The following is a 27,752-nucleotide window of genomic DNA, read 5'->3' as shown; positions in this document are numbered from 1 at the left end:
ATTGCAGCCATAGGGGGTGCCTAAAAAGCCATCATAACTTCATTAGAGAGATCTGAGAGAGACCTGGGAGAACTTGAGAGCAGGGTAGACTCATCCCCAGAACACCTGCGAAAAATAACCGTGCTGAGGCAAACCTGTTTAGCACAATGGGAATCCCTGGGGAAACTGAGTTATGCCAAGCATACCGAAAGAACTCATGCCCTGGGAGACAAACCCGGGAAACTTTTGGCCTGGCTCTAAAAGAGGGAGACCCCCAGGACACCCATTTGTCACATTCTTAAACCAGACGGCACCATTGCACATACCCAAAATGAAATTAACTCCGTCTTCTCTGAGTTTTATCGCAACCTCTATTATAGGACCTCGCCCACTACTGACACCGATATTGAGGATGTGCTGGACATCATAGAGCTGCCCAAATTAGACCCACAGTTGGCGGAGGCCCTAGACGAGCCCATTACCTCTGACGAAGTAAGGGTAATCATTAGATCCCTACCTTCTGGAAAATCCCCAGGCACGGATGGCCTTCCCGTCGAGTTTTATAAGTCATATGACGAGACCCTGGCCCCCCTGCTGGCCCACGTGTTTAACAAAGCCTATGATCGCGGTATCCTCCCTGAATCCATGAGGGAGGCCGTAATCATCCCCCTACTTAAGCCTGGAAAGGATGGAACCGACTGTGGCTCATACAGGCCTCTCTCTATGTTAAACGTAAATAGCAAGATTTTAACTGCCCTGCAGCAAATAGACTGCCTAGGGTAATCCCCCTATTGATCAATCCGGACCAAACGGGTTATGTGCCAGGGCGCTCTATTACAGAGAACTTGCGCAGGTTACACCACGTCATATATAGCACAGAACAAAGGCCTCAGAAATATGCAGTTGCATCATTAGACGCAACCAAGGCCTTCGATTCGGTGAGGTGGGAATGGCTATACGCCACCATGGTAAAAATGGGGATAGGACCAATTTTTTTAAATGGACCCAACTGGTCTACACTAATCCAACCACCAGGGTGCGCACAAACAAGACATATATTCCAACAAGTGGTCCCTCCACAGAGGCACCCGGCAGGGATGCCCACTGTCCCCCATGTTATACATTATTGCCACAGAACCTGTGGCTGCTTACCTGAGACAGGAATACGGAGATGGGGGCATTGAGATAGACGGTGTGACCCACCTTGTCTCCATGTATGCCGACGACACACTATTGTACCTACACAATCCTGAGAATCTCCTGCCCTTCATCCTCGAGACTCTAGATGGATTTCACAGATACACGGGGATCCAGATTAATAGGGACAAGTCTTGCCTCTACCCTCTTGCTGCACTATATAACGTTGAACACTGGTCCTTGCCCCCTCTGGACCTCCAATGGCAAGTGACTTCCTTTAGATACCTGGGAATCACTATACACCGGAACCCACGCACAGAACACATACTCAATACGGTTAGGGCTAAAGACACTCTCGAGAAGTCGATGGCTTTTTGGAGAAAGCTTCTGCTTTTGGTAGCCGGAAGGCCGGGCTCTTCAAAATTCTAGCACTCCCCCGCCTCCTACACAACTTTACCAATGTCCCTTCCAATATCCCCCCTCATTCTTTAGAGACATAAATAACCTCTGCAGGAGACTCCTCTGGCAGGGGGGTATGTACAGAGTAGCATTGGAAACACTCCAAAGATCCTAAGAGAAACGAGTAATGAAAGTTCCCAACTTTGAACTGTACTACATTGCAAGTCAGCTGAGGCATGTGATGCGATGGATGGCCGACGAGATTACGACGGACACCTGAATCCTCCAACCAGCTCTACCCCAACTGTTACTCAGGGACCTGCTTTGGGTAGAGGAGGGTGCTACAAGACACTGTCCATATCTGGCCAGGATTGGGATCCAGCTTTGGAAATGGGCCTGCAGAGCAGTGGGAGCAACAGACCCATACGCCCCGCAAATCCCCATAGCGGCAATCATGGCGAAACGTACATGGGGACAATTGGAAGCGTGTACCCAGTGGGAACCTCACGGTGTGACTACGCTGGGAGACCTGGTTCAGGGGCAGGAGATCTTAACGTTCACCGAACTCAGCGAGGCCACAGGGCTACCAGCTGGACAGTTCTTGCTCCACAGAGCAGTGGTACAGGCCATGAGGAACAGATGGCCTGAGGCTGCCAACCTTGCTATGGAACATGAGACTATAGAAACAATGTTAGAGGCTGCTGAGGGAGGCCACGAAACTTCACAACTGTACGAAGCCTTGATGCAAGGGACGACTAGAAGCAAACTCAAAAGCAGAGAGAAGTGGGAAAGGGAACTGGGCCTCGAATTCGAAGAAAAAGAATGGGAAGACATAATCCACTATCACAAAAAAATCTCCAGAAATTCCTGCTTACAACTTATCCAAATGTACATCACCAATAGAGACTACCTCACACCAGAAGCTATATTGAGGTTCAGGGGCGCAGAGACCCAGGTATGTCCCAAATGCAACGAGCCCAGGGCGGGAATGACCCATATGTTCTGGGGTTGCCCAGTGATACAAGGTTCCGGGGCACAAATAAAGGAAAGAGTAGCTGATGCGGACATTGAAGTGGCAGTACATAGGCTGGAGGCCTGTATTTAGGGTAGATACAAGCGCAACAGTAAAAACAAGCCTCTAAACAGACTCAACGATCTAATATATATTACAGCAAAAAGATGCATAGCCATGGGATGGAAAAGCCCCAAAAGTGAATGAGGCACAATAGTGGGGGGACCTCAGGAGGTGGATAACTGCTGAGACTGGAGCATGGGAAACTGCAATTCATGAACAAAGGCTAGACTCCAGAGAAGAACTACAGCGTTGGGTGGCGCTAACAGTTCCATTGCTCCATCCCAGAGTGTCAGAAAGCACCTCGGATGGAATGGATAGCCACGGCTCAAAAACAGGCGCCAAGAGGACTGATGAAATGTCTGTGGTCTTGGGAAGGGGGAGGGGAGAGATGGAGGGGAAAGTGACTAGTTGTATGACTGAGAATGTTTCATTGATTATGACTATGGTTCGTTTAAATTGTTCAAATCCAATAAAGATAATAAAAAATAAAAAAACGCGTCAATACTTTTGGGCTTCCCCAATGTTTTGCACTGCAATCTTAATGGCACCAGTTGCCTTCAAAGCCCCGTGGATGACAAGTTTCTTTTTAAAGATTTATTAGGTCATCCATGATTAAAAACAGGTTTACACAGTTAAACTAACCCGGTTCAGCCTTTACGATTCTGCCGATGAGTCACTCTTTTTACATGTATATACTTTAGCCAAAATGATTGAACATCCTTCAAAGATAGCTCATTCTACAATGTAATCTATTGCAGTGGCTGTCATTGATCAGAGCTATCTGTAAGAGTCTTGACCCCACCGGTCACTGATGGAAACACTCATTCTGGTTACAAACTGGCAGAAAAAAAGAAATTCCTTTTGAACATCAGGCAAAGTGGACCACCAAAAGGATTATCATTTCAAGGATTATCAGGATTAACTTTTCTTTAATCATCTTCATAAAATTACCTAGCAAAACTCTCAAAGGCATACTGTAAATATTTCTGAATAAACTGCTTATGCAAACAACAGGATACCATAATGGAAGATGAAGGCAATGGTCACCTCCAGGCAGTCAACAATGGCTTAGACAATAATTCAAAAGATACAAACAAATGCACAAATCAATACACTGATAAATCGAAAACAAAAGGCAACAAAGAAAGTTTTTTAAATGCTCAATACATGGAGCATTCTATAACATCATCTAACAGAACTCTGTATTGAATCATATGTTCCTTCTCAGGGCACTGGAAGTTTACATGTCAGAACGATATAGGGAAAAAGGCCCGTAGGACAAAGATAGGCTGGGCCAACAAGTGGAAATGGCTATTGGAGTAAAACTTGTAACCTGGAATGTATGGGGCTTAACCAGTTATATTAAAATATTGAGAGCACACACATATTTGCGAAGAAAAGGAATAGGTATAGCACTATTACAGGAGGTGCACCTCACATCGGAAAAATAACGCACCCTGCCAAAGAAATGGGGAGGGACATTGATGGGTTTGTCGTATTCCACATATGCTAGAGGAGTGGCCTGGGAAGCACCCTTAGTTCCCTTTAAAATCCTGGAGATTAAGAGAGACAATGAGGGCAGAATGGTCTTAGCATATGGTTTTTTTGAGAATCGAGAAGTGTGTATTGTTAACCCATGTGTGCCAAATCATACCTTTCTTTAATTGACCATACCCACGCCTGAATACATATAGAGGAGCAATGTGGATCTGGGGAGGGAACTTCCATTGTATGCTGAATACTTCTACAAATAGGTCAGGTGGGAGACATAAGAAGCCAGCCCCTTCAGCCAAGACCCTGACAAGATTACTGGATCATCTGTCGCTTGATGATGTTTGGAGGTTGGAACATGGGCAGTCAAGAGGATATTCACATTATTCTGCCCCACACGGCGTGCATAAGCATATTTATTATCTCTTAATGGGACGGGAAACACTTGGATAGTTTGAGGGCTCCGAATATTTGTTGAGGGTCCTCTCAGACCATTCCCCCTTGATCGTAGAGTGGCAGGGATTTTCATATAAACCCCAGATCCCAGTATGAAAGATGCGTGCAGAAGCATTGCTTGATGATGTGTTTTGGGACAGTATAGGTTTCTTTTTCAAAAAATTATTCGGGAAGCATGAACTGTATGGGTACGCAATGGGTAGCTTTTAAAATTGTGATGAGGGGAGAGGCAATGGGACGAATGTGTGTTGTTAGGAAAAATATATTAAAAGATCTTTTGAGTACCGGGAGACAAACAGCTGAGGTAAAACACAAACAAGTGGATGATGGAGAACAAGATGGAACATTGATAACACGTACATAGCAGTGTTTAACGCAGTGGGAAGGCTGGGTATGTTTGACTACGCAAAGTAAACAGAAAGGTTTCATGAGGAGGGGACAAACCAGGAAGGCTGCTGGCGTGGCGTCCTGAGGGGGAGAGAAAAAGGAAATGGTTTGTGTAATTAAGGATGACAAAGGAGAGATGCACTGGATCCAAATTAGTGTTAATGCAGTGTTTGCTAGATTCTATGATCAGGTTGAGGAAATAGATCATTGAGAAGTAGAAGAGGCATTGTCACAGATAACCCTGCCAAGCCTAAACTCCGAGCAGGCAGAGACGTTAGATGCCCCACTAACAGTTGAGGAACTACAAGAGGCTATTAAGTTTTTAACCACGGAGAAGACACCTAGATCAGATGGGCTACCTGAGGAATTTTATAAAGAATATGTGAAGGTATTAGTGCCAAAACTATTAGAGATGTATGAGGAGGCGTATGAAATGGGGAAGTTGCCCCGAAGCTTAAGGGAATCTATAATTGTGCTGGTTCTGAAACCAGGAAAGACACCTTTTGGAATGTGAATCATATAGGCCCCTCTCCATGTTAAACACAGATTGCAAAATCCTTACGGCCATTCTTTCGCAAAGATTTTTAAAAGTGATAGCTCAATTAGTACACCCAGATCAACCAGGGTATGTTCCAGGCAGAAATACATCTTGGAATTTAAGGAGATCAAACCACATAATGGACTAATTGGCCAAAGGAAGAATATGCAGTGGCTTCCTTGGACTCTATCAAAGTGTTTGACTCTGTCAAGTGGGACTGGCTACATGCTACTCGGAGGCGCTTTAGCAAGAGGCTGGTCTTTTTACAATGGGTACGAGTGATGTACATGGCTCCAATGGCTAGGGTACAGATGGGGAAACACATTTCTGGAAGCTGGGAGCTAAAAAAAAGTACAGGACAGGGTTGCCCCCTGTCTCCCATGTTATTTATTTTGGCTTTGGAGCCGCTTGCAGAGTTTTTACGTTCAGAATATGAAGACGCCGGTATAGAAATAAGAGGGGTGAGGCATGTCATATCACTTTATGCGGATGATATGCTGCTTTATTTAAGAAGACCAGAAGATAATCTCCCTTACATATTAGTCATGCTGGATAGATATGCAGAGGTCTCGGGAACAAGGATCAGTCGGGAGAAATCCTGCTTGTTCCTGATGAAAATCAGCTTCCGGAACTGGATGTAAAATGGTCACTGCAGTCGTTTAGATACTTGGGAGCTAACATTTGGCATGACCTCACAGATACACATACATGTAACACGCAGGTGGTGTTGAACGATCTCGAAAAAAGCATGCTATTTTGGAAAGAACCTGCCGACATCAATGGCAGGCAGGCCAGCGCTGATTAAGATGGTGGTGCTACCAAGGATACTGTATCAATTGGTAAATGTCCCCTGCAACGTGCCTGTGACATTCATTCGTAAAGCTGATAGTGTTGTTAGAGAATTCTTATGGCCAGATAAAAGGAATAGAATAGCATTGAGTACGCTGCAGAGAGACGAAGGTTGGATACGTGTGCCTAGCTTTGAATTATATTATGTGGCGTCACAGCTAAAGTTTGTCATTGGGTGGTTGGCGGACGAGCCTACACTAGGTACTCAGCTTCTGCAACCACGGGTGAAACTCTTTTATTTGAAGAAGATATTCTGGGTAGATGAAAGGAGTTTAAGGAAGATGGCGCATCTGGTAAATCATGGTAGGAAGATGTGGCGGAGTGCCTGGAAATTGATAGGGGTTGAGGACCCCTACTCCCCACATGTCTCGCTGGTAGTGACGGTGAATAGACACCAGAAAATGAGGGAAGTAGTCCAAATTCAATGGGACGAAAAAGGAGTAGCTACTGTAGGTGACTTAACAGAGGAAGGGCGGTTAATAGATTTTGGGACCTTCTGACAAGACTGTGGAATTCAAGAAAGGCAGTTTCTGACTCATATGAGTATGGTCGGATCAATTGTGGAAAGATGGCCTGAAGTTTGGACTGGAATAGAGATTGATGGTACACTTGGAACCATGTACGATGTTTACATTTAAGTGTAAATTGGAGGGACCCCGTTTGACTCAGCTGGTTGAGCCCCTTGCATTAGAAAGGTACAGGCAGTTCTTCCCTAATAACTTCAAGATTCAGAGACAGGAGAATTGTACGTGACAGAAAGCCCAATCAGTGTGAAAACTACTTTGCTTTTAGTTTGTTGAAGCAAATTGGAAATACACTCGATGTTCGATTATTTTGAGGGTGGGTGGGGACGGTAGGTTGTTGCTCAATGTTCGAAATTGCTAGATGTTGGGAGCTTTTCAGCTCCTGCTTTTGTTGCCTAGAAGGGACTAGTGAGCTTGACTTCAACATCTACCAAGAGCTACATTGTCTCCGCAGGCCAACTAGCACCATACAAATATATGCATATGGTATGCATTCTGTATGTATGGGGATGTGTATAAAGGGGAATAACGGCCACATTGAAGGGTTACTTAAAGCATGCCTGTATTGAGTCGCACCTGGCTGCTTTGGCGAACCAGAACGACTTGGACTAGGTTGTGCCATGTTAATTGGACCTTTATTTAAATAAAAAGAAAACGCCTATCTAGCCCTACTGCTATGAGGGATGTTCCCTGTCTAACCAACTGAGAGTAAGGGTGCTCATCAAAATCCCGAAGAAAGAATCCTTATTCCAAATCTTTTTGGTTAACTGGGCCCTACCACTCAGGAAACATTAACAAAAAAGGAGGCCAGAGCAGTAGCCTCTGCCCTTGGCTTCTGCCTGGCCCAATCACTTGGATTCCTTTTCAAGTGTTTTTAAAGTGTACTAATGTCTCACAATACAGTTAACAAACTCTCTGAAGGTTCTTTATGCCAAATCTTACTTCCATATGTTTCCTTCTTTCCCGGAAGAAAAGGTTTTTTTAATACATTTTCAGACTTGGTATTTGTCAATGTACTTATTTCGTACTTAAGGATTTGAACCCTCCAGTCAGCAGCTAACGCACTTCTTGTGCAGAGATTGGAGATCCATGCTCTCTGCTGCCATCTGGTTTTAGCGTCAATTAATGGGCACTAGGCCCACCACAGTTTCCTTGGGGTCACGCCACCAGGCGAGACGGTCACTTTACCGTCTCGGTTTATTTGTGTTGGTCTTGGCTTCTTTGCCGGTCAGAACGGCAGCCTTCCGGCGTCTTGTGAGTGATTTGTTCGCTCTCTACTCTTGCACTGGCTCTGCGGTCTAGCGAGGCTCCGACCCTCCAGGACATCTTTCTGTCAGCGGCTCGCTGCTGCATAGGATTCACTCTCTACCATTCATTGTTCTTTGTGGTTTTATGTATGTCATTGTAAACAATAGGGGTGCATTGTTCTTCTTTGACTGTGGCATTCAGCTGGAATCCAGCATTACCGGAAGTCAAAGAGATTGAAGAAATGTCACTATTCGGTAATCCAAAGCAATGTTAACAGTGTTTCTGATTCTCATGTAGGCAGATAATGTGTTCTGGACAAGGAATTCCCCAAGAGGGGAGTCACTCCCAGTGACGTCCCACTTGCCCAGATCCTAAGGAGGGGCTCCGCTCACTAGCTTTAAAGGACGTGGCCCCCTTCTAGGGATAAAGGACGAATAGTCCAGATTTGTCACAGTGAACAGCAAGAGTGTCTGCAGCGAAAGTGCAAAAGTAACCAAGGGCAGCCTACTGGTTGAGCCTGTTACTGCCCGTAAGGGGCTAGGACTAATATCCCTGCTCAAGCCAGGACTGACTTTCTTTAGGAAAACACCTCTTTGCCTCTTCATCGAGCTTGCCCTTTGACAGAATCCTCCTTCCACACATGTGGATCCTACAATCCAGTAACTCTAAATTCACCTCAGAGCTCTTAATTCCTCAAAGGACAAGGGATAACCCTGTTTTGGGCTGTCAACTGCTACATAGGCTTGTTAATTGTCTTTTGGTCACTAATAGCCCCATTCTTGCCCAACTAGTACGCACTCCTTACCAACCAGACCCCACCCTTGTTGCTCACTCATTTACACTCCCCATATGGGGCTGCACCCTTCCTCCATTGTCTTCTCCTGCTTCCTTCTTTTACTCTCATGTAACTTGACTTCGCTCCCTTCCTCCTTGTATCCACTCTTCTCCTCTCCATGTGTCCATTTGGTCTTACTTCTACCTCACGCTTCCCCCCTCCCAATCTCCCTCCTATCCCCTTACATCTGCAACCCTCAAAACCTAAGCGCTTATTTCTCTGGATATCAAACCTCATCTATCCCCCTCACACAACACCTGCTCTTCTCCCCCACCTCCAAGGAAACTAGCACTATCTCTCTGGAATACCCAATGTCTCAACAAGTCTACCTACATTGCAAACCACTTCAACTCTTATTTTTTGTTATATGAACTTATATAGCACTGCAAAACCATGGGTATTGGAGCCTTAGTTTACAGGAAGGGTATAAACAAGGCAGATCAAAGAAAGTTATGAACATAGATGTGTACAGAAAAAGTAGGTTTTTGAAAAGTTTAAAGAACATCTATCAGATTGTTTCAAATATTGGTCCCACTGAAAATGTTTTGCCTTGAGTGGAGGACAGATTAGTCGTTTGGGGAAGACGAGTAACTAAGAATTTGGGCAACGAGGGTGATGACAAGTGTGACAAATCGAGGGATTCAGTCACTTCTCCCTGGGGGGGGGACTTTCCTTGTGAGGCTAGGGAGGTCAGACTGCTATGTGATATGCCCCCTAGGGATGGCAACAAGCAGGACATCACAGTGAGAGACTCGCCCCATGGGGATAAGGACTCCCGTTCCGATCAAGAACCCTTTCTATCGTATTAAGAAGCCCATTGAGAGCATACCAGATGACAGAACAAAAGACTCCTTCTACATCTGCTATTGTATTACTACTAAACATAATCTGCCTGGTACTGAGAAGAGTGAAACTCCAGGAGTGATAAAGAATATGTACCTGACAGGTACTGGGACAAAGTGACCCACAGGATTTATAACGAATACAACTCAAGTATATACTGGGACAAAGAAGACTAGTGGAGTTATAATGAATGTAAATCAGGATCAGGAAAAGGACACCCACAATCTACTTGGGAACTCCCAGGACCTCATCATAAAAGTGGAAAGAGAAAGAGGCGGAGAGAGAGAAGCCTGGGAGCCAGCAAGTTGACCACAAGTCCGAAGAGTGACACACAAGAGAGAGAGAGAGAGAGAGACGACAGATTACCGAGAGCCTGCAAACCAGCTGTTAGTCCCAAGAGGGATGCAGGAGACAAACTGAGTGAGGAGCGGCTGGAGAGAGCCTGTGAAGTGATACTAGTTCCAGGAGGAACACATATCTTGGGAAAGGTGGTCGGACCAGGGAAGGTGAGAAAGCCCTTACCGACGCAGGAAAAGCATGTCGAGAAGCACACGAAGGGTGTGAGAAATAAATACCAAACTGTGCACAAGAGGCATCCTGACAAGTAGGAGAGGAATCGGAAATGAGAACACTGACCCAATGACACATCCCCTTTCAAAGGAAGGCAAAGGGGGGGAGCAGAAGACCCGCAAAGGAAGACGTTCAAGATAATTGGGCCATTATAAAGCAGCATATATGGGAAATCGAATATACTGATTGGTGTGAGCTTCCTCGTCACAGTGGAAAACAGAGTCAATACGAGAGGGAGAGAAGATCCTCTCAGGACACAGGTTACACCTCTTAGTATATGGACCAAGCTAGAAAAGAATAAAGCTCACTTGGGGATTCCTTATACTCGTCTCAGTGAAACAACCATTGTTTATAAGTGTGAGAATAACTACAGGACTCTCTCTACTCATTCCAGTGAGGGGACAAGTATCATTAAGAAAATGAATAACCCTAAGAAAGAGAGTTCTACTAGAGCGTGCCTCACTAAGCATTGCAAGACAGAAATTGAGTGGTTGGGAATACATAAATCAGTCCAAAGCGAAAGTCAGTTTAGCAGGCCAAGAGAGATTTGTGTAAAACATGTTGTTTATGAATAGCTAAGGAATCAAGGGAATACAGAGAGTCAAGACCCAGATGAGAGACATTTGGGTTCCTCAAAAGTATTGGGGAAAAGGAACCTTACAGAAACACTTCAAGAAGACGTAACCCAGAAGGGTGAACACCTATATACAGTGAGGGGAAAAGTTCATCTCCAAATGGAAAGGGGATGCTAGAAGGGTGTAAAAGACCCTGAAAAAAGCTAAAGGAATTAATCCAAGAAATAGCCAAGAACGATTTGAAAATCACATATCAGGACCGAACAGCCTATGCAGGGAATGGAGTCAATCTCCTAGACTTTTGTTGTTTTTCCTTAGTGGTAGGGCCAAAATAGATTAGGTTTGAGATGGAGGACAGACCGGGAATTCATTACTGACGACAAGCACACTAGTTCATTTTGTAAGTTAGGGAAACTCATAGACTAGTGATAGCCCATTTTCTTATTATTTTAATAAACCACTCATTGAATATGACAAAAACTAGTCTGTCTTCCTCTTCTGACCTACCACAGACGGTATATAGACTTACTGTGTGGGTTCTGCCCCGCGTCCTCGGCCGGGCTGGACTTCCACATGGCCTCAGGTGGTGGTTGCCGTTTCACCTAGGGCAGTGCATACTTCATGGGACTACAATACCCATCAGTATAAGCAACAATGTCAGCATGTGGTGACATCAGCACGTCTGCGTGCAAGCCAACCGGAGCTGCAACAGTGCTACAAGCAAACTGTGTTCGGCATAAGAAGACATTGGATTAACACCCTGGTGCCCCACAACTTCAATGGAGCTCCGGAGTAGCTATTCATTATTGTATCTTTTCCTACCTTGACCCCGGCTTGTAAGCTGTTATTGCTTCTTATATTACAGGTTCTGTATTGAATCACCTCTTACCTGTGTACCAGACCTGAACAGCTTACTTTGGTAGGACTGCCTTCTGGATCAAGTTTTGTCTCTGGTTTGCATGGCTTTCTCCTGACCACAGGACTGTGGTCTCAGCATGATTTTGGGAACTCTGATATGGTGGTGTTTTCTATGGATCTGTCCGAATTCTCCTGCGCCTCTTGCTTACGCACAGGCCTCCAGATAAGTGTTGTACAAGCCATTTTTATGCATCAAATTCTTGCAAATACAACATCTTTGCGTATCATTTACCCACCAGTTGAGAGCAGAGGTGACTGCATGGGGCAGATTTGACAGAAACCAGAACACATCCTTTGATTCTTATCTGCATGGATGAAACTGCAGGCAATTAAGGATTACTTCAAATATTTTTCTCTGAGCTGTGTGCTCTGAGCGTGTGAGTATACACAGTGAGATGAGATATGTTTTTTCTTTTCAACTACTGCTGTGTTTTGTGTCTGGAGGAGATGACCATGTTTCATACTTATTTTCCTAGCATCTTAAGATTGTTGCAGTAATAATATGCACAACTTAGTTACAAATGGGAAGTATGCTTTTAACAAACAAATGTTGCTTTTATGGTGAATGCTTGCATGCATTGCACAAAAGTATTTTTCTGAGTTCCTGTGTTGTGTGCAGGTATCATTAAGTTGCATCTATGTGGTGTGTTCAACATATTAATGTGTAGAACATTTTCCACAAATGTAATCATTTGTTTGAAGGCAGACATCTTTGCTATGCAACTGTTTTGGTCATGTGTTGTATTATTTATTTTTAAGTTAAGTAATGTTCTGGTTGCTTGGTGAATAATATGTACACTGTTGCTGAGGCAAATTATTTTATTTTTCCAATTTTTGTTAAAACAGTGTGTAAAATACTCCCCCACCCTAATGACACCTTTTCTGGAGCATGGATTAGTATTCAATGTCTAGCGTAAACATCCATTAAACCTTAACTTGAAGTCCATGTGGTAAATCGTACTATAAATTGTCAGGAGGCTCGTAGGTCACAGCCTCGTTCAAATCTTTAATACTACATTTAAAACATTCAAAATCTGACTCTAGAGCCAGTCTAATGAAATGGTTGCATTTGCAAATGAAATAGAAAATCAGCAAAACATGTCCCAGTAGGGGTAATCCAGATAGGTATAACATTTTTTATGTAACGCTTCATGCCAACATCTAAGCACTGTGATTAATGTTGGCTCAGTTGATAGTTAGTTTACTGACTTCTGAAAGATGTACGGCTAACTCAGGAAAGCTAACATTTGACCATGAGGTTAGATGTAGATTTTAGCAATGAGCACTTGCCTCTCTGCGCTATCGTGTCACACCATTGGCATACCATTAAGCACTACTAGTTCCAGTAAACGAGGGCTTTCATTAACCATCAACAACCCTATGCTGTTCCCATTCTATGCAAGTGTAGCTTGCATTTCTGCAGCTCTTCATTTAACTGTTCAGTGTAGGGGTGCTTGCACCGCTCCGTGCCACGCAGTTTCTTCTCCTTGTGAAAGAAACTTCCACTGTGACCAACTTCACTTTGGTAATCGTGCACTGTTGAGCCCCATGAAGTTCCTGTTAGATGTGAGGAAAGAATGGTCTACCATGGTCCATGGCATACCTTTCTGTATTAGGAGAGCAGTTTGTACTCCTGAAGCCTGTGCTGCATCTGGTCTACAGACCTATTCCTTATCTGTTCTCTCTGTGGGTATCTTCTACCATTGCTTAACTTGCACGGATTCACTCCACCTGTTCTACATTGCTGTTGCCCTGATTCACATTTTCTCTAGATGACCCTTTCTGTGTGAGCAAAGCAGTAGCATGTTTATGCTGCTGTTGTACCTATTCTTTGTATGCAGGGGAAACTCCTAGTGTTAGTGCTTATATGCTCCATTCGTGAGAGGGTGTTTGTTCTACTGCACACTGTGATGTATCTGTTAATTTCAGAGAAACCTGCTATTCTGACATTATGTGGACTGTCTCTTCATAATTAACTCCATACCGTTTTAACTTTTTGAATGCGTCCACAAGACTTTAACATACTTTTTATTCTTTTGTGAAGGACAAGACTCATTTTTACTCCTTTGAAATCGCATGTACTCTCAAAGTTTAAAAATAGGGAGTACAATACTCTAACAACAAAATCTTACCTTGTATCCTTTCTGACTCCTTCAAGCCTGTGGATTACCTCAGCAAACTGATTTCCTGGAACTGATTATCTGGACTATGTTGGGACCTGTTCCATTGTTCTGCCCAGGTTAGAATCATCTGAATTCTGTAAGAAATCGCACCCTCTGTCCTCCTGGCTTAGAGCTTGTACTTCTGGTATTGGTCCTCCTCCCTTTGATTTCTCTTCTGCTCCTTTGTAGAAAGAGACTGTGGAGTCCTGTTTTCCCCTGCTGTGCGTGGTAATTTATTGGGAACGTTGGGTGAGGAGGAGGCTGGTTTATCTTGGCTGCCATATGAGGGTATTGCAGGCTGCTTCGACCCGCTTATTACCCAATCCCTCAGCCGCAGGGTATTTATCTTTTCCTGCAGCCAGGTGGATTAGGGAAAATGTACACTTTGATTGTAGCCCCCAGGTAAGGGTGTTGACTCTGTTCAGTCATGCCATTTGCCTCACAGATGGTTTCCCTCGCCTGCGCCTGACACTCAGCCTGTTTTCCAGATATTGAAGTGTTCTTCCATACACACATTTATGTGGCAAAGTAGCGCCTTACATTTAATTCTAGCTATGATGGGAAGTCAGGGATGGTGGCATTATAAGGTGAAATGTAGGACTGAAAATGAGAATTGGTGGCCAACCTTGCGGTGTTATTTACTGAAACTTGAAGTGAATAAACACAAGTGTATATGGCAATTCAATAACCCAACTTAGCTCCAGCAAAATCCCACACAATAGATATTGTATGATTATCTAGCCTCCAGATCCCTTTTGTTAGGTGTGCACCCCACGGTATGTGGCACATAATACAAAATACAAAAAAATTATAAATGAGATACTTCTAGGTACGGATGAATCTAAGTCAAAGATAATAGGATGTGGAACTAGCCACCCAGTTAACCTGAGCAGGAAGTCCAAATGTGAATAGAAATGTCCTCCAAATATTTTAACCATGGAGAGGAGAACTGTTAGAATAAAGGTTTCAAATTTCCCTACTTACTATCCCAGACATCTGGATCTCTACTCATGATTCTGTTATACTAGTAGCTACTAGCGGCTCTCCACACTGGTTAAGGAACCTGCACCCACTCTCCCTGACGTGATGTGAAGGGAGATGGAGAGGGGCTCCTCATCAATAAGGCCCTCACCATTTTCCTCCATTCTGACATCTTGGCCTTCTCTTTTGAATATACATATGTTTAACTCTTCCTCTCACTATTCTTTCTCTCCATCTATTGAATCCCTTCCAACCGACATACCAATTGTCATGCTGGTGTAGTATCCCCTTCCCAAGCCCTCCGCAGCCTCCTGCAGTAGATTTAAATGGCTCTTATCTGACCACTCCATCTACTTTCTCCATGACTAGCCTACGGACTCTAGTGGAAACTCTCCTGCCCGTGTCTTTCTCTCTACTTGGCTCTCCTACTCTGACCTCTCCATTTACTCCTTTTCCTCTGATCACCCCATTGTCTACTTTAAAGTCTTGGTCTCTCCAGTTTCTACTCTCATCTCTTCAGTAACCAAGAGGACATTCAAGCAGAACTCTCTTACCCCTTACCTAGATGATTTGAGGACCCCCTCTCTCCTGTTTCCCTTTCCTATTTATGCATCCCCATTTGACCATGTGTCTTCTGACTTTCACTTATTACTTCCTTTGACCAACAATCCTGCGTGCAAATCCACGCCCCTCCGTTCGCGTCCAAACTCCACCCTGGTTCACCCCTGATATCCAGGCCAGCAAAATAAACATGCACTGTGACCAGCGATGCTGGCCCAAATCCCAGAGCCCACCCTAATAGCCTACACAGATTCACTTGCTGCTCTCTCCTCTGCACCTCACAAACCTTCTCTCATCCTTATGGATTCACCCCTGCAAACATGTGTCTACCCTCCAAGTTTTGTTCGCACTTCCCAAGCAAACATTTAATGCCTCTTCCCGCTCTGCCAATGACTTTGCTCACATTTCCTCCAACATCTGTAAAATGCATGACACTCGCAGCCCTTCTCTCTCCTTCCACCACCCTCCTTATGTCCTCCACCTCTTCCTCTTCTCAGGTCTTTAACCTCTCTCTCTTCATTGGACTCTTCTGCCTCCTTTAAATCTACAACTATTATTCTCCTTTTGAAGAAATCGTCTGCAAAGTCAAACATCCCATTAAAACATCCTGATGAGCTATCAGTTAATGTTCTACCCCATTATTCACAGGTCCTTGAGCAGGTGATCTTCACTGGATCAATAAGTACCTTGTGGATCACTAGCCTTGACAATCCTTTTCCATCCAACCTCTGTATATGCACTCCACTGAGTCTCCAACTTTCTTCCGGATGCTCACCATTCCAGACACTCAACCATACTCATTCTTATGGACCCCTTGGCTGCTTTCAACATTGCCCATCCCCTCTCTCCTCCTCACTCTCTAGGACCTTGGGGTTCGTATATCTGCTCTAATCTAGATTTCCTTCTACCTGAAAGGACGCTCTTTTAAAATCCTCTGTATCCTGCAAACCTCTGTGCCCACCCCCTTGCCCGTTGGCATCCTCCAAGGACCAGTCTTTGGACATCTGTTCTTCGCCCCCCATTCCTAGGCTCTAGCTAAACGTATCTGATCCTTTAGCTTTCACTACACCATTTCTCTTCAACTCTTTGAAGACTGTGCAACTGATCTGGAATATGGATATTTTCTTTGCTACTCTCCCCTATTATCCGATCAAGTGCACATGTGAAAACCCACGTTCGTTTCTGAAATAAAATCAATACAATACTTCTAATAATACATGTTTGTACCAACCTCTTGTTTTGTCTTTCTTGCTCTGCCTGAAAAACTGGTTGAGTGTAGCTGATAATTTAAAGGAAAAAGTAATGTCCTGGCTATTCTTGCAAATTAATCGAGACTATATCTATTACTAGCTCATAGGTGTTACTCTGCAAGGAATGTCTTATTGCAATCTGTAAAGCATGACCGTCTGTGACAAGTGCCTTACTCCTGCTCCCTGGCTCGTGCTTGTACGCCTCAGACCTCTATTGTCTTTAATTGTTGACTGTGCATTCATTTGTTGTGAAGTATTCCTTTATTTATGAGTCACTCTCTGTGAATCGAAGTCACCTGACTATGAATCAGTCACCTGATTGTATACCAGAGTTGGGCAATTTTGGCGTTTGGCAATTATTAGGTATAAAAAAGATTCTGTGAAACTTGCAATGAAAAGCGCCTGGCCCCATGTGGAGGTAATGCGGGAGAGAAATCGTTGAAGTGTGTCAAAGGAGGCGCTCCTACTGAGAGCTAAACTCTATGCTCTTCCCTGCAGGAGGTTTTATGAAGATGGAGCTATTGTTCTGGGCGAAGAAGCAAACATGCTAGCTGGGATGCTGCTAGGACTCAATGCAATCGATTTCAGGTGGGTGTGATTTGCTAAACACACATATTATTTTTTAGCTATTGTATTTCCATTTCTTGGCTTTAAGCCCTCCTGTATGTGGTTAATGGGATCCATGAGCAACTGTGGGAAATGTACTGTTCTGCCTTAAAATAAATGTAGAGTTTGCTTGGATTTTTCCTTCCAGGATTGCATCCGACTCTCGGGTGGGTGGGTGGCTGTTGGGTGAGTGACCTCTGAGCTGGTGCTCGTGAAGTGAAAAGAACCCACATGAAATATTTCAAAAATGATTTACAAAGCCACCACATGCAATGACATCCAGTAGTAAATTGGGGAACTTAATGTGGGGAACCATTATCAAAACCCCAACACGTTTCATACATATTAGGGCATCACAACATAGTTTATTTTAGTTTATACATAAATTACCTAAATTATGTTTTGGGGCAGCCAGGTGCCGAAACTGGGGAACGGATTGTTACCACTAGCAGCGTATGCAGATGACATGGTCTTAATTGCCTGCACTCCGTTAACTCTCAGATTCTTATCACAGAATGTATAGCCATTATGAATAAGCTTGACCTGATCGTCAATGCGGCAATGTCAGCGGTCATGTTCTGTCACAGAAATAGAAAGGCTTCCAGTTTCCGGCAATGTGTGTGGCCGAATACACGGCAGCAGTGAGAGGAGAAGCTGTGGAGGAAGCGGGCCCGAGCTCCGTGATTGTATTTGGAGTGCCCAAACGACTGTGGCACCTTTGATGTGCGATCCCACGCAGAGTGAGGAGGCACTGTGTGGGACAGGGGTCCAAGCTTTGTGACTGCAGCTGGTGTATCTGGGCGGCCGCCAGACCTTGGAAGTTTGTTCCTGCACAGCGCGCTGCAGACCCGTGAGTGAACCAAGACCCAGGCATGAAGGTCGGAGCACAGGGGCGTCTGTGGCGCTCCTGAAGAACGGCCCTGCTTAGTGGCATGCTTAATGGAAGCTGAGCAGCTTAGCCAGTGGGGCAACTAGGAGGTGTGGTTGTGAAGGAGGCCACAGTGTGGGAGGAGAAGCGTACCTCCCCTAAACTTTCCCCCTCTGATGTTGGCGGTGCTGAAGTTGGAAGGTTTGCTGAAATGAGAACAACATTTTGCATCTTACTGGCGAGGCCACTGATGTGAGCTGTTGGGCATGCTGGCAGTAACACACGCTGTGAGAGAACAGGTCTTTATTGCCTAATGAATTGCATGCACTGGGAGGGTGGGGGAGCTAGAACTTAACGAGTAACCACAGCGGACTGGGCTTCTGTATAACGGCAGAGGCGAGATCAGGCGGAGCATGGCCAATTGTGTCTGAAGTAAAGTAGACCTGACCATCCCCTTGATGCTATTGCTGCTTGATGACAGCTGTGCCCCCCGGTTGTTGGGGAGCAGGGATGGCCCCTCCGGCTGCTTGGTGCATCCCATGAGAGCCATTGTCGAGAAAATGACATTGATGTAGCTCAGGAAGTACATAATTGGAGGTGATTAGGCTCCTGCTCAGTGCCAAGGACCTGGCATGAAATTGCTGGGTTGCTGAACTAGTGGTGGGCAGGGCAAGGCCTGTGTATAGGACTGGCGTAGACGGCCCAGAAAGCGTCTAGAGGATCTGAAATTTACTGCCAATGGGGTACTGGAAAGTGCTGTCGAGCAGACCAATAGCAATCATTGGGAGGCTTAAGCAGCGGGATCGTTTATATAGTATGCAGTGTAAGGGTGGCCTTGGAGTCCAAGTTCTTCACTCCCATTGAATGAAAGAAGGGTAGAGCTGAACTCGCTGTGAAGGGGTGCAGCCAAGGTGAAGATTGGGGTGCTGTAGTAGGATGGTCAAAGGGAATAATAAGCAGGTCTGTCTCCAATCCATGCAGAGGGAGGGACTGGCGTTGTGTAAGGGCCCTATGCCTGCATCTATGTCAGCAGGTCAGTAGGAGGAGACATAGCCCAGTTTGGCCATAACTAAGCCGTTGTATTGCTCGCCCAGAGTGCACGGACAATCATTAATCACCAATGCAATTGCAAAGCTAATACCTTAAACGCAGGTAGATGACGCAATGACTTACAACCACACGCACGCTTAGAAAATAATGAGCACTTATACGGCTATTTATTCAAAGCTTGGAAGCAACAAGTGATAACACAGAAATAAATCACAGAAAAGACAGAGAATTCAAAAGAAAATACATCACCGTGGGCGTAACTGAATCCCTCATCTCGCCAGAAGCGGCTGGAAGACCCCGATAACAGCCAGGCCGAGAGCACAACAGCCCACAAGTATGCCGGACAGAAGCGTCCCCCTCCGACTGAGGTCTTTGTACTTGTCCCATCTGACCGTTGAGGGATTCCGCATATATGCACTCCTCAAAAAGGGGTGGTAATTTCTCAAACCTTCTGGCAAATGCACTTGCGCATTGATGGGCAACCATTGGTTGCCAGCTGGGTCAACCGACAGTAACCTCCAGGAGCAAAGCGCTTCCCTTCTCTAAGAACAAGCGCCACGGAAAACAGTCCCATAACTCATAACAAGACATAACAAAGCCAGCTTTCCCAGCAGAATGTCCTTGACTGTATACCAGGTTTGGAAAGCATGTTTTCTTTAGCAAAGTAAATTCAGCTCTCAGCAAAATGAGTACAGCTTTTCACTGCGGCATGAAGTAAATATCCATTATGGCTCTGAGTGCTCCCAGAATACACTGCGCACCAGCGCCATGTTTTAGCTCAAGCATAACAATTCCACCCTAGGATATTTATCTTCCATAGCACAGTGGCAGAGGAGCCGGTCTATGAAACCGACGAAATATTAAAACTAAGTTGGTAATGCATTGAATACAACAACAACAAGCTATTATGATAACTAATATAATGCAAATGCAAGCAAAAGCGTAACGCAGTGTACCCCCAATATCAGGAATCCATGAAAATGACCAATCCCACCAATTCCCAGTATGATCTTGAGACACTTGAGAAATGAGATCCCTCAAACCTCGAATATGACTTTTAATGGATCGTGAATGGTCACTTAGATTGAAACAACACATACCTTCAACTGCGTTACAACCTAAATTATGTTTTAGCAATAGATAATCAACAGCAGCCCTGTTTTGCAAAGTTGCTTTTCTAATAACTTTGCTATCAAGGAGTAACTCTTCTAATGCCTGAGAAGTATGATTGTCCTTTGACTACTAAACATGCTAATTTGATCAAATATTTGTAACCCCCAGCAGTTAAACCCCAAACTCCCACTAATGAAAGGGTTAATGCTGGAACCTCAGCTTCCGATAGCAAATGCACATGTGAATCACAATCGGGGGATAGACCCACAGACTCAAAAGTTGACCTTTTGCCTCAAGATATCGCTGGATGTAAAGGGAACATCATTAGTCCTAATCGAGTTAAGGCACATGGACCTCCGGAAATGTTAGCTGGAATATAAGTGTATGTGAAGTTGCCACATGAAAAGAGCCATCCTGTTGGAAGTTTCACATGATTCAGATGACTGGCAGCTATCAATGTATGATTACAAGACATAGTGTTATTCATACTGGTACATGTACGTGGAATTCGTGAACACAATCCTTTCTCGAACACAGTTTGATTTTGCAGTTTGGTTAAATTGAGCTGTTGTCATTTGCCAATTTCTTTTGCATTGCATGTCATAAGGTAACACATATCACCTTGAGTTATATTATAGGTTATGATATGTGTCAAATGTCTCCATTTGCGATCTGTTTCCTGGCAAAACCTGCAGTACTCATAGACGGAAAAGGATTGCCTGATATCGGAATCTTGAACCAAAGAATCATTGTGCATGACGCCGAAAAATATGCTTTAGAACCGGAACTGGAGTCGGCACGTAGTCAGTAAGGCTTCCGCATTGGGCACGTCAGTAAGGCAAAAGTGCGATATGTTGAGCACCTGTTGTGCCAGGTATGTCCACATATTCTCCGTTTGGGTGATCATGGGAGCATGTTTTCGCCGTCCTGAAGACGCCTCTCGCATAACTGGCATCAACGTTGTTTTCACTTTCGCCTGACGTGTTTTCCGCATTTCACAAATCCATGTCTTCGGTCTGGCTGGCTTTTCGGCATCGGCATAAGGCTGCTTTTGGACATCATTACTCATCATTATCAGTTTCACCTTGATCGCTGGCACAGATGTGACATTTTTTATTGGTAGCAGCATGCCGTTTAACTCTCCCGAACGGAGACCATTTAGTCCCACAATTACACCAGCCAGACACAGGATCTACAAGGCAAACCCAGAAAAGAGATATCAGTGTTGTACATCACTCTCTCAGGTAACATTTGTCTGCGGGCACATATTGCCATTTCTTTCTACCGGCTCCATTACTAAAACTACTTGGTCTTTTGCTGATGCAATGACATCTGCGGGCACTGGTGGGCCACTTGGCCTTTCCACCCACACCTTCGCACCCAGTACCATACTGTCTGAAGAGCCAAAACCACAATCTCCACGGGTAGTTAACACTGTAGGAGGCTCCCCCTTCTTAATCATGGACAACTTAACGGGGATAATAATCAGTTGGGCCACCCGATCGCCCTTTTGGATCGGTAACAATTGGTACCCACTATTCATCAGGATGACTTTGATCTCGCCTTGGTAATTGGCATCAATTACCCCTCCCAACACTTGAACTCCCTTCAATGCTAGGCCAGATCTAGGGGCAATCCATCCCATATGCTCTGTGGGAATTTGTACTCCAATTCCTGTTTCAATTACAACCATCCCTCTTGGGTCTAATCTGATTTTCTCATGGGAATGCAAGTCTACCCCTGCTGACTCTGGAGTCGCCCGAAAGGGAGCTAAAGAACCCGGGGTAATTTCCCAGTAGAATAGAGTTTCTCTGACTGAATTGGGTTGAATCTGTAAAGCAGGAGTCATTAGCCGCATCAAAGGAGTTTCATGCTCATTCACAGGCCTATTGTTTACCACTTGCACCGCATAAAACACACGATCACGCCAGCCTGCCAAATTGCCATCTCCAGATTTGCGCAGCTGTTCTTTCAACAACCCATTCATTTGTTCAATCAGCCCTGAAGCGGTAGGGTAATAAGGCACAGGGTAGAGCCACTAAATGCACTTTTCCTGACAATATTCCTGTAGCAATTTGCCTTTGAAGTGTGACCCATTGTCACTTTGAATCTGCAAAGGCACTCCGTAATGCAATATGATCTGATCTAACAACCTAATGGTGTTCAGTTGTGTGGCACGCTTGCACGGCAAAACCATCATGTATCCTGAGTATGTATCCACAATAGTGCATGCATACTGACAACCTTTACTGATTGGCAGGGGACCGATATAATCAATCTGCCAAATTTGACCTGGTAGTTTTCCTCTTTGCAATGTACCCCGAACAATCTGAGGGATAGGCCTATGCTGTTGGCACACTGGACATTGCAAAATGATCGTTTTCACTACCTCTAAAGGAATGCTGATTCCTCGAGCTTGTGCCCACCTGATAGTAGCCTTTTCTCCAAGGTGCCCACATTTCTGGTGAGCCCACTTGGCCAAACCCTCCAAATCGTCTTCCTGAGCCTCCGCATCCACAGATGAAATCTTGGTGTGTTCATCTGCAACAGAATTAAACCAATGTTCTAATGAGTCTGTAGCTCAATGCGCGTCCACATGATACACAGTGACTTCACTTTGTGATAACATTTCTGCAATATCTTGCCACAGTTCTTTTCCCCACAACTCTTTTGAATGAATCTTCCACCCATTCTTTTGGCAGGTTGGCAACCACACCGCCAACCCATTCGCCACTGACCATGAATACGTGTACAAATGACATCGACCAGGGGTCTCTTGTTTCAATGCCTGGTAAACTGCGTAAAGCTCTGCAAACTGACTGCTCTTCCCTTTCCCTGACGTCAAAATCTTTTTTGTCTTGGGATTGTACGACACTGGTTTCCAGTATCGCTCGGTTCCCACATATCGGACTGAGCCATCCGTGAACCAGGTATGCTCGGTCAAATCGCCATAAGGTACTCCCCATTTCACGGGAGACTCGCATTTTTCAGGCACTTCCGGTGGTATGTATTCTGAGGGCGGTATGTTGGCTACTTGCTCATGTCATTTTGCAACTCCACCCTTCCCTGATTTGGCTCTGTCTTGAATGTACCATTTCCATTTAATTATGCTGACTTCTTGAGCATGTCCTATTCTATGTGGCTCAGTACCCATTGCATAATCGGTATTTCTGGCCTCATCAATACATCATGGCCCACCGGCATTTGCTCGGTATCAACAAGGGCCCAATAACATGCCAGCAACTGCTTCTCAAACGGAGTGTATGAGTTACCAGCATCGGGTAACTTACGACTCCAGAACCCCAATGGCACACGTTTCCTGTCCTGTTTCTGCCACACACTCCAGTTAGCATAATTGTCTTGTACAGACACATTCAATTCCACTTCGCCTTCCTTCAATGGCCATAAATCAAGCACCTGCTGTACGGTGTCTTTTGCTAAATCAATTGATTTTTGCTGCTCTTCCCCCCACTGAAACTCATATTTCTTTTGTGTCACTTTGTAGAGGGGGGCCAGTATCTGCCCTAAATGGGGAATGTGCTGTCTCCAAAACCCAAACAGCCCTATAAACTGCTGAGCTTGCTTTTTGTTCATTGGAGTGGTGAACTCAAGTATTTTCTGTCTGGCCTTCGGCACCATTTCTCGATGCCCATTATGCCACTGAATCCCTAGGAATATCACTGTTTCAGCTGGGCCTTGAATTTTATTTGAGTTAATCTCCCACCCTTCCTTCTTCAATCCTTCCATAATGACTTCTAACTGGTTTTGTACACTGCGCTCATCCTTGCCCTGAATCAAAATATCATCAATGTAGTGAGAGATTTGTATGTCAGGTTTACACGGTATCCTGTCTAAGTGCTCTGCCAGCAGCCGGTGACAGATAGTCGGGCTATGTATATACCCCATAGGTAACCTTGTAAAAGTGTACTGACGCCCGCTCCAAGAAAATGCAAACTGCTCTTGGCACTCTTCAGCAATTGGCACAGAGAAAAATGCATTGGCTAAATCTACCACTGCATACCAAGTCCCCTCAAACTTTTGGACATTCTCAATCAAGGTAATGGCATCTGGGACCGCGGGCACTAAGGGAGGAGTGTGTTTATTCAACTCACGGTAATCCACCGTCATCCTCCAAGACCCATCCCCCTTTTTAATAGGCCAGAGAGGATTGTTCCATGCGGTGGTGATAGGGCGTCGCACACCCGCCTCCACATACCCTTTGATGGTGTCTGAAATTTCCTTGTGCCCCCCAGGAATATGGTATTGCTTCATTGCTACCCGCTTGGTTGCAACAGGCACTTGCACTGGGGGCATCTTCAATTTGCCTACGATAATGGGTGTGCAGATCAATGCACTCACCCCAAACTGGTATGTTTTACCTCCCAGTCCCAAAGTCAACCCTTCCAGAATGTCAAAGCCAATTATGTACTCCGGTATCCGGACAATCAACACTTGGTATTTCTGCCTATTCAAATTGCCTATTTTCATCTCCACTTCCGTTTGTACTGCGGGGGTCTCCTTTCCCCCGAGACCTGTAATAGTAAATTGTCTGCCTTTGAATCGTGCTGGATTGCCATGAATCAGAGAGGCCTCCGCCCCGGTGTCTATCAATTCTCGCACCCCTTGCGTATTTCCTGGCCCCCAAAAAATCTTAACATTAACACGGGGCCGCCTATCAACTTTTATGCGAACAGATGCTGCCGGAGCTTGACCGTAACCCTAGTCAAATTTCGAATGAGTGTGACTTGACTCTGCCTCTAGCATCGCACTCACCACCTTCCTCAAATCAGCATATGTTGGCTGGTACGGGGAAGGTGTCCCCATAGACCCTTCTTCTTGTTCTTTCTCAGGAGGAGCGGAAGGTGAGGTGTCCCCTGTGACTTGGTCACTACCTTTTTCTTAACCTGTTTATAGCGCTCTTTGGCTGCAAGCCCTCTCTTTTTGTATAATTCATACATTACCCCAGTTTCAATGCCATCAATTTCTTCTCGTGGCACACCATCTTTTAACAAAGCCAAAAAACATGTCCTTTCTGGACACTCGGGAGTCTCTACTATCTTGCCTCCTGCCTTCAGTTCTTCTCTCACTATGCCCCTCTCTCTCCCGTGGCTTGTCATCACTCTTGTCCCACTCCCCTAAATCTGCCTCATCAGTGGGTTTGCCCGTCATACCTACGAGCAAAGTCATAATGACACTTTTGTATGCAGGTGGTGCAATTCTAATCACCATGTTTCTAGTTGAAACTGAGAGCGGCACGGCCCCAATGTGTCCTGGAGCATCTACGTGAATTGCCTCTTTCATAGCATGCTCTCTGACCTTTTGAATTGCCTCTTTCAAAGTATACCACTTTGTTTCCTCGCTAGGCCAATCTGTGGTAATGGGGTATTTACGGTTACATGCTTGGGCTGCTAGGTGCAACAAAGACACCTGTGAATCGTGACCATGCTCATCAGGGGGCGGCCCTGCCCTTAAGACCTCCTGTACATTGGTGTCAGTTGACAAGTGTAGAAAACGCGGTGAGTCCGTGGAATCTACCAACAACCCCGCAGCGCCCCCATCTAGCAACCTCACCATCCATGTCAATAAAGGTTCCCCTGATTTTTGCCTCAAACGGGTAATAATTTCCCCAACCTCCTGCTGGGTGTAATCCTCCAGCGTGGTTAAATCCACAACTCCGCCTGCAGGATTCTGCGGGTGGGGCCCGGCTCGCTGTCTTCTAACTGGCTTAGCAACCACTGTCTTCTGCTTAATTTCCGTTTTGGGGTCTGACTCATTTGCTGAACTACTCACCAATCACCACCGTTCCCTACATCCTAAAGATCTTAGACAGAGTGGCGTACCTGCAAATACAGAAGCACCTGGAAGACAACAACCTCCTGGGTCTCAGACAATCCGGCTTCAGGCCAAGGCACGGAACAGAGTCAGCCCTGCTGGACCTAAAAATCCAGATGGACGAGGCAAAGGACAAGGGTAATCTAGCCATTCTCTTACTGCTAGATCTATCAGCAGCCTTCGACCTCATCAACTATCAGATCCTCACGGAACATCTGATGACCTCAGCGGCCTTCTCTAACCAGGCGACTGCCTGGATCCAGTCCTTCCTAGCCAACCGAACCACACGGGTCTTCTCCCCGGTGGCCTCAGCACTCCCTGTCCCCATCACCTGCGGCGTCCCTCAAGGCTTGTGCGTCTCGCCGACCCTATACAATATCTTCACTAAGCTATTGTTTGACCGCCTAGATAACCTGGGTGTCACATACACAAACTATGCTGACGATACCCAGGTTCTCATCACCCTATCAGGGTGCTACGATGAGGACTCCACCAAAATCAACAACCTTTATTTGGAGATCCAAGCCTGTGCTCTCAAAAATTGACTACTGCAATACCCTCTTTCTTGGCACGTCAGAAAGCAACCTGAACAAACTACAGGTGCTTCAAAATAATGCCCTCAGAGCCACCTTCAGTATCCCACGTCACACCCATATCTCCAGCATCAGGTAAGACGCTCACTGCTCCCTGTACGAGACAGAATCAATCTCAGATCCCTCGTCATCGTCCACAAATGCCGCTCCAATGACGCACCCAAATACCTGGCAGACAAGTTCCACAATCACACATCAACTATACCAACTAGAACGCCATACTCACATTGCCTTTCCGTTCCCAAATTCTCCCTAAAAAAAGCAGGTGGCGCCAGCTTCCCGGTCCTAGCTGCCAAACTATGGAACGCTATGCCACTAAACCTTAGAGCAGAACCCTCCTTTTGGACTTTTAGAGCCAAAACAAAAACATGGCTTTCCAGCAAAAATTCTGCTTAATGTACTTCTTCTCCGCATGTCCTTGTCGACCATCTTGTAACCCGGTCTACTACACTTATTGCTATTATTTCAGTCTGTATTGTATATTTTTGCCATGTTGTAACTGTATCTAAGTCTCCGGCGCCCGGTTACCCCAGGGTTTGGCGCGCGGTACAAATAAAGAAACTAAACTAAACTACTCTCTGGACTGGTTGAGTCAAAAATGTCACCATCCCAATTATCCGGATCCCAGTCCACACCGGCAGTAGCGATTATATCTGCCACCTTTCTTTGGTTGTCCCCTCCCTGTCTTTTCCTATACTTATACCGGGCTACTCTGACTGCTGCCCTCTCGGCTACGGCCTGGTATGTGTCAGCCTTATCTTTAAAAAGTTTCATTTGAATCTGCTGCATTAACGCAGTCTGCCTTTCTGCAGCCAGCTCTCTTTCCAATCGGAAAATCTCATTTTTCATTTCCAAATTCCTTTGATGTATTTTCCTATAGGCATGCAGGAGGACCCAACCCCGCCTACCCAG

At 45.2% G+C, this 27,752-nt stretch overlaps 1 protein-coding gene across 1 annotated transcript in view; it reads left to right on the top strand.

Moving 5' to 3' along the window:
- RUNDC3B (RUN domain containing 3B) overlaps positions 1–27,752 on the top strand; it is a 1,211,775-nt gene that overhangs the window by 739,847 nt on the left and 444,176 nt on the right. Inside the window, exon 5 of the mRNA XM_069648386.1 lies at positions 17,277–17,366. Coding sequence (XP_069504487.1) covers positions 17,277–17,366 — 90 coding nt within the window. The remainder of the gene's footprint in view (positions 1–17,276; positions 17,367–27,752) is intronic.

This window comes from Ambystoma mexicanum, chromosome 2q (assembly GCF_040938575.1).
Source record: "Ambystoma mexicanum isolate Mex_15411 chromosome 2q, UKY_AmexF1_1, whole genome shotgun sequence".
In the NCBI taxonomy this organism is placed as follows: Eukaryota; Metazoa; Chordata; class Amphibia; order Caudata; family Ambystomatidae; genus Ambystoma; species Ambystoma mexicanum.
The sequence above is the reverse complement of the archived record's forward strand: the minus strand, read 5'-3'. Positions and strand labels throughout refer to the sequence as shown.